Source organism: Epinephelus lanceolatus, chromosome 13 (genome assembly GCF_041903045.1).
Source record: "Epinephelus lanceolatus isolate andai-2023 chromosome 13, ASM4190304v1, whole genome shotgun sequence".
Taxonomy (NCBI): Eukaryota; Metazoa; Chordata; class Actinopteri; order Perciformes; family Serranidae; genus Epinephelus; species Epinephelus lanceolatus.
Genome location: NC_135746.1, coordinates 19,232,538 through 19,240,534, shown reverse-complemented (window position 1 = coordinate 19,240,534; position 7,997 = coordinate 19,232,538). Strand labels below are relative to the sequence as shown.

Here is a 7,997-nt window from a genome sequence, read left to right as displayed (position 1 = left end):
TGCACTTAGTAAAAAAGCAGAAAAATGTATTCAAATACAGTCAACGTGATTGAATACAACATGCAGGATTCTCAATCCTATACATTTCAAACACCCTAGGTATGTTGTAGTTGGCTCAGATGGCCAGCCCAAAAACACTGACGATACAGTACATGGACTTGTTCTCCCATCTCACCGAACAGCTTCCTGTTGGGTGTAATACACGATACATTCAGTGACAGTGTCACCTCTACATTTAATATTTAAAGTCAGTGACCGCCAGCGTCTGAAAGCTGAGCAATCAAAAGCACACTGACAGTCATGACCACTCTAATACATTAAAAACATTACTACTTTACCATCAGTGGAGTTATCCCAGAAGCACGTGCTGGCTGTTTGTAGACCTGCCCCATTTTTCTGCATGATGATACAGGTTACTGTAGAAAAACAAACACTATCTGTTAATACCATCTTCAGATCCCAGAGCCATCAGAATATATTTTGAAGAACGAGATAGCCATGTGCTCGAGGACCGTCTTTATCAAACGATAGTCAAGAAAAAATGCAGGTGCTCTTGAAGAAACATGCATATTTTTGACATTTGGTTAGTGATTTTTCATTTTAGTACAGGGATTCTTTTTTTTAAAGGCGTGTCACTTTCAACATGGCTTCTTTTTGTAATCCATTGCTGCCACCCACCCATGAGTGCCTGAGGTTCATTTTTTCCACCATCAGAATATCAATGTTACACTGTAGCATGACATATACCAATATATTTAAAAGGCTTCCCCAGCTTGCTGAGATGTCTGAGGCACTGCTCCGCCACGCTGGTGGTCCACTGGTTCACTCTGCTGTGCTGGTAGGCATTTCCTCCTATAGTTGCTTCTACTGCCTACACAGACAATTTCAGGAACGTGGTGTTAAAATAAAAGCTGATCATCACACAGAATGTAACACATTTTAATAACCTTAGAAGGATATGAAATCCGTGTCGACCCTGATGTTCCAGCAAAAAAAACCCAACAACAAACAAACAAAAAAGGTTATGTACGGTAATTGTATGTCACAGTTATTGCATTGCTGCAGCCACAAACAAACAAACTGACTTGGATTAAAATGTATTTGAATTGTCAGTAAACAGTCACTTTAGTTAAACAAATGTGTATGTAAATTTTATAGGCAAACACCGCCCCCTGTTGGCCATTTTTATTTGTTGTGTAACGTTTATCGTTAGGTGCTGTGGAGAAGTCTGTTTCTTCGCCAAAATATGTCCCTCCCCCACCGTCCACCTTGACCTGCCCAAACCTCGGCCCTAACCTGAACCACCCAATGGCGGAGGGAGCGGTACGCAGTGACAGGCAGAGAACACTATTGGACGAGGGGGACATTTCAATTTGAATATCAGCTGTCGTCGACAGGTAATCACGTCTTTTCGCAGTCGAGGACTATTTCAGTTAAGTTAATGCCTAAACCAAAGCTGTTTTTGGAGAGCTTCTTCTAATATTGTTCTTTTTAGTCTTTTGGCTTAACATGTTTTGTTGTGAAATGTTATGAAATAACGGTTTGCCGTTGGTTAGTCGCATCATTTTATGGACTGAAGGCGCTAACGGTTAGGCTAGGCCTGCTAATGCTGTAATTGCAAATGGCACCGTTAGTTGTAGGTACGAGATATATTTGTGGCAATGGTGACTGTTACTCTGAGACTAACATATGACTTTAAATTAGTTTTAACTTAACCTTAAGCATTAACATTAATGTCAGTTAGTGTTGGTTAAAGTTGCTTGTTAACTGAATGTTACCCTTAAAGGAGGGTCGAGTTACGCAGTTTTATTTCAGTGACCGTGGGCCTAGGTTAATTCAGGTAACTCATCTCTAACTAACGTTGGTTGACTAAGTTATTATTCGATGAAAGCATGTAATTTTAGGCCCATTACCCTTTGCCTTACCTTATAGCTCTCAAATTAAGTTAAATATGGAGTGTCCAGTTTCAGAAATAACGTTACAGTACGCTACGTAATTGTTGCTGCGTGTGGGGTGTTGTTTAACGTTAGCGGCCATGTTGAAGTTCGCTGAAACAGTCAAAGTCAGTTGTAATTTGCGTAGTTTAGTATTACATGTCTACTGTCGCTATTATCACTAGTTGTAAAGCAAAATACCATTGAAACAGCTGCTTCAAAAAGTAAACAACTTTCCGGTTTGTAAAGTGTTTTAAAGGAAAGACGTTACATGTTGCCAGTACAACTTTTATTCTGAAAACTGAAACACCGGAAATTGAAACGGTTCTGCTACCAGTTTGATGCACTCGGTGTGTCTCATTGGTGTACGCCTGTGATGTTTTGCTGGATCGTATACATTTGTTCAGATTCTAATAAGCTATACGTTGGCAACATTAAAAACATAGAGCAAATCTTCAACATCTTTTGTAGGCCGGCACTATAACTATAGTGCAGACTTTGACATCAAATATAATGCCAATAAGAGCAACATTATGATTGTTAACAGTAACGTTAAAGAAGACACAATTAGTATTTCCTGAATTCGTTTTATCTGGTGTTGCTCTTCAAGTGTGTCGTGAGATTACATATCTTGGTCAGTTGTATGCCCAAGCTAATATGCTTGCTCGCAAATTTATCATGTGTTCAGTTAATGTGAAGGTCTCTCTTTATAGAGCATTTTGCACTCAACTGTATAATGCCTACTTATGGCGCTAGAGCAAGACTTAATGTGGCCTATACCGATGGCATGAGACTTCTTAAACTTCCACGATGGTGCAGTGTCAGCCAAATGTTTGTAAATGTTAGTGTACCTGCTTGTCCTGCCTTAATGCAAAATCTTATATCGATATATTTGCTGGCTCTTTGTCTCAGAAAATAGTATCATCCACCCCTGTGGCCACCCCTGAGCTGAGCTCAGTCAGGTCTTCATCTAAACTGTGGGGCCTCTGGCTCTCCTGCTTGTTTGTGGGTGCAGTTTATTGAATTTTGTCAATTTCTATGAAATTATATAATGTGGTGTTGGGTAATTCTTGTCTTTGTATACATATATAGTTTTCATTACATCGAATTTTTGTACATAGGATGATTGTTTGTTTTTGTATGTGGTATACTAGGGACCCTTCTCTGTGTCCTCAATTGTTATTATTATTATTAGGGTTAGGGTTATTATTATTATTGTTGTTGTTCACTGAAGCACAATGTAAAGTGTATGTTCAAAGATGCTCTGTGAGCGGCTTAAGTTTCAGACTGAGCACAGTGTCCTGTATTGTTTCCGTCACCAGAGGGAGACACAGCTCAGTTTATCATTGTTGAAGCTTTATATTCAGAAGCAGGTGTATATTGTTCACTTTTAACCATACACGCGATCCAGTCAATAGAAATAGTTTTACTTAATCTCAATCGTATATTTTAAGTGAGTAAATGACCAGTTCTTCCTTAATTAGAGCTATAAAGTGGATTTTAACATACCCGTTCGTACTGATGGCTGATTGGGCAGTAGCACATCACGTGACCAGAAATAGCATGAACCCACACTAACTCCCGTAACGTTTTGTAATAAAAGTCTGCGATCGGATGCATTTTTCCGTTGCCCATCAGTCATAAGACATCAAACTGCGCTTTCACAATTTGTTGGTGTGTTTTTGTAGCCATAGAAATCATATTGAACCGCGAGTTAGTGTCACAATGAGGAGAAGGAGTCTCCCACTTGACTCGTTAATCAGCATCGCTTCTCGGCCTTTTGGCTAAGATCAAGTGTAGTATCTGTTCTTATCAGTTTAATATCTGATACGTCCCCTACCCGGGGACCATATATTAAATTGATTTTTGGAACAGGGAGATGGAATAGGGGCTTGCTCCGTCCACTCCACGCATCGATCTGGTATTGCAGTACTTCCAGGAACGGTGCACCCCCCCCTGTATGTGTTGAAAATAATTATAATCAGTGTATTTATGATATAGTCATGCGAGTTCTTAATATTCTCAACTGTTGTAGACAGTGCACACCTACTGATCTTTTTTATTTGTAAATTTTGGTGTGTTTGGACTTTCTACGGTGCCTATTATTATTTTCAATTATTGTATTTGTTTTATTCTTGTTTGAAGTGGAGACATATTGTATGCATGTCACTGTAAAATGAAGTGAACCAGTAACTGCAGAGTGACACAAGGTGATTGCAAAAGGAGATGTGTTGTGGTCATATTTAATTTTCACATGTAAGAAAAGCATAAAAATATTTTTTCTTTCTCAGTAGATGCTCAAACGGACCTAGTCTTATTGTGATGTGTAACTTAATTACACTTTAGTTTTGAAATGAGCTGTCAATTCAGTCGGATTATAGATCAGTTCCTATAAAGTTCAGTTCAGAAAACTTTATTTATCCCGTGTGGGCAATTCAGTTTACAGCTCCCAGTTCAATAAATAAAACCACAAACAAATACAAGAATCAAGTGAAAATCCACTCTGCATAATTTCTGCTGCTGTTTTATCCCGGTCTGGTTTGTGCTGACATATCAAAAGAAAGGCAAATACATGTGTTTGCGCTTTTTGTTTATAATCTCATTTTTTCTTTTCTCCGTTAGTTACATACAGAGAAGCACAAATGTAGACGTTTGTTGAGTGTTGTTCACACTCCAGACCAACAGGTGGCAGCAGCAGAACGTCAGTTGTCCATCAGCAGAAGGCGAAACAAGTAATCAGGAAGTATCTGTAATGTGAGGAGACAAACGTGTTTTTCACTCTTTCCACTGATTTTAAAATGCAGATCAAACAATAGTTGATTGCATATTAATGTAGCTTTGTCTGGTGTGAACTCGCTTAGGTTTTGGATATAAAATAAACGGATAATCTGGTTATGTTAGGGCAGCTTTTGATATGGATATACAGCATTGCATGATGGGATATGTGCCGATTTTTCGCAAGTAAAATACTATTTATTTTTGTCAGCCTTAGTACAAAAAAGTTTCTTGTATATGAACGTCGTGTAGATGATCAGAGCCTTTATAGTGTGTGGTTTTGGTCATGTCTATATATTGCCAGCACCATGAGTTATCGTCGTATGACTGTGAATGAGTGCCCTGTGTGAAAACTGTACAAGTCATACTTACCTGGCAGGGGAGATACCATGATCAAGAAGGTGGTTCACCCAGGGCGAGGCTCAGTCATTGCACTCCGATTGAGCTGACCTCTGCGAATTCCCCAAATGTGGGAATCTCGACTGCATAATTTCTGGTAGTGGGGGACTGCGTTCGCGCTCTCCCCTGATAACACTGTGGAAAAACAATGAAAAACAGGGCTGATACAGAGAAAAATAATATGTGCTTAATACGATAATATACTATGTTCAAGGTTTTAATAATAACTTCTGAGACGTTATTAAACTGAGCATTATAACACGAGAGTGAGTGTAGTTGTATTTCAGGCTATAGTCTCATGCTTATAACTGCATCCCATCCGTGCTGATATTCAGTACAACAGCTCGACCTGTTTCTTTCATACATTTCTACCTGCGCCATTTATCAACAGTAAAAAGTGGCAACATGTTATAATTTGTTTGTTTTTTTAAGGATTTCTGTGGCTCCGCGAGCATACATATCGACACACTCGCTAGCTCCTTTTATTGTTAACTCGGCATACACTTTACCACAGGCCAGCTGCTGTGTATCATGTAGGTAACATTTGTGTTTTTCCATTTATTTTGAACCAGTTAAATAAGCCTGTTGACCGTCGCTTTGGATGAATACGTTTGACGCTGATGAGTTAACAGCTTCATCGACACGTTGCGTCGTCTTCTGATGTTAAATGAGCAAACCTGGATATTTGCAGTGAAGTGTTCAGGCTTCTTTCCACCCCCTCGTCATTTTCTGACCATTCAGAGTTTAACTCAAATGTTATTTGTGGTGAAATGTTTAATTTTGCGGTGCAAAGTTTATTACGACGACCCTTCATGTCGGCTCATTAACGGTTAACACAGTCAACGGCTCAGAACACCTGTAAGTGATACATGCATAGTTAAAATTGCTTTAATGAAGTGTTGTGTTAATACTAATAAAAGTTGGTATCATATGTAGCAATTTTATTTTATCTTTTATTTATCTATTATTATCTTAATTTTTAATTTTTTTTTAACTTTTTTCTCTTTAATCTTATTCTATTTAATGTCCTTTGTTTTTGTCTTGTGCTGCTGTGATACTTGAATTTCCCCCCTGGGAGATCAATAAAGTATATCTAATACCATGTCACACCATAAATGGTAATAATCATGTAAAGATTGCTATGGTAACTTAATGGACACCTCCCCCAAACTGTGCATTTACAATTTGTTGGTGTGTTTTTGTAGCCATAGAAATCATATTGAACTGCAAGTTATAGTCACAATGAGGAGAGAAGGAGTCTCCCACTTCACTTGTCAGTCAGCATCGCTTCTCAGCGTCCACTCCACGCATGGTCCAGGTATTGCAGTGCCTCCAGGAACGGTGCCCCCCTCCCCATTCTGACTGTACAATATAAAGATTATTTTCTAGGAGAGATGCTATAGTGCTAGCATCTCTTGGCCAAATGTATTCACTGTAAATGTGGGGCGCAAGCTTTCTAAACTCACATGTTATGATATAAGTTGCACATTTCTTAAACTTTTGTTTGGCAATTTTGGTGTCTTTGAGCTTTTCTACAATGTCTGTACTTTTCCTTGTAATTGCAGGAGACTGCAAAGTGGAGACACGTCACATGCATCTCACTGGAAACTGAATGGAACCAGTACCTGTTGAGCGAGTCAGGAGACTGTAAATGGAGAGGTGCTGTGTTCACACTTAATTTTCACATGTGAGAAAAGCATGAACGTATTTGTTTTTTCCTGAACAGATGCTCAAACTGGCTTGGTATTGTCGTGTTGTGTAAATTAATCACCCTCGGCTTTTAAAAGGAGCAGTGATTTCTGTCACATTATTATATTTATTTCAATCCATTCCATTAGTTTCACACAGAGAAACATAGAGATAGGCTCCGTAAGGGATAATGTATAGTGAGCTGGTGACTGTTGAAAAATAACTCCTAACGAGATTGGAAGGGTTCCAATCACCTGAAGGGAGTTATTTTATTAGAACATGGCTTACTACTAAAACATTCAGTGATGTGACACAAAATAATGATTAAAGCACATTTTATTGATTCAAAATTTGCAAAAAGAAATGTGTCTGTACTCTATATCCATGGCAACGGCAGCCTAATGATAATTAATATTGAATTGGACGTTTCCATTTATTGTGAAGTGAGAGAGGGAGAATGTTTTAGGATGTTGATGTTGATTGTTTTTTCTTCCTCTCCTTCCACCGCGCCATTTGCTGTACCTGAAAACACAATTGTTACAACTGTTACAACTGGCATCAGTATTATTAAATTGGGGACAGTTTAGTGACAGAGGAGAGGCGTTCACCAGACAAACTGCTGCTGTTTTCTGGAGCGGAGGAGAGGATTTTACTCCACTTCTCCCGGTCGGAGGTGCTGGGTGCCCAGTGTCTGCAAAGGCTGCCCTCACATTTATGGCCAGTGACCGACATGATCTCCCTGCTCTCCAAGCCAGCTTGGGAGAGCAACTGCACAGCCTTGGCCCTCAGGCTGTGGTTAGTGTATCTTCGAGAGAGTCCAGCGGCCTCGCTGATTCTGGGCAGCATTTGCCTGAGCCAGTTGTGGCCCATGGGCTCCCGAGAGTACCACACAGCCTCTCTGTTGATCTTTTTTAAGGTCAACAGAGGTGCAGGTAAAATGATTAAGCATCAGGGGGACAAAGAGATAAATATTTAATAAATTTGATGGGACAATTTGGGTTTTGTGGCTCTCCAAATATATATTCTCTGTAAATTTGTTTGCATGGATCTCTGGGATCTTCGTCAATTTTCAATTTTTAGGCGCTTTATTAATAAATGTTGAAGGTGAATCAATACATGATATTTACAGTTACAGTAGATAATGGCAAAAGGAACATTTTTAAAAAACATATTTTTCATTTAAATTACTTTTCCCCAATT

General features: G+C 39.0%; 1 protein-coding gene and 2 non-coding genes across 3 annotated transcripts; 2 read left to right on the top strand and 1 right to left on the bottom strand.

The window, feature by feature from the left end:
• Positions 1-115: 115 nt before the first annotated feature.
• On the bottom strand, positions 116-7,667 carry LOC117271002 (dynein light chain Tctex-type 1-like). The gene is made up of 4 exons (XM_078174134.1): positions 7,524-7,667; positions 748-871; positions 339-416; positions 116-186 (listed from the first exon to the last, which is right to left on the bottom strand). Exons 1-4 carry the CDS (start codon positions 7,665-7,667, stop codon positions 116-118), a joined length of 417 nt encoding a protein of 138 aa, XP_078030260.1.
• LOC117271312 (U2 spliceosomal RNA) lies at positions 3,699-3,889 on the top strand. Its single transcript, XR_004502863.2, has one exon. It is a non-coding gene; the product is annotated as a U2 spliceosomal RNA (small nuclear RNA).
• On the top strand, positions 5,074-5,237 carry LOC117271335 (U1 spliceosomal RNA). Its single transcript, XR_004502881.2, has one exon. It is a non-coding gene; the product is annotated as a U1 spliceosomal RNA (small nuclear RNA).
• Positions 7,668-7,997: the final 330 nt, after the last annotated feature.

Excerpts from the sequence above, each read along its gene's own strand:
- LOC117271002 (XM_078174134.1), bottom strand. The coding sequence starts at position 7,667 with ATGGGCCACAACTGGCTCAGGCAAATGCTGCCCAGAATCAGCGAGGCC. Across the intron at positions 872-7,523 it reads AGAGCAGGGAGATCATGTCG|GCAGTAGAAGCAACTATAGG; the intron begins GTCACTGGCCAT and ends TTGTCTGTGTAG. Across the intron at positions 417-747 it reads GAAGCCTTTTAAATATATTG|TAACCTGTATCATCATGCAG; the intron begins GTATATGTCATG and ends GTTTTTCTACAG.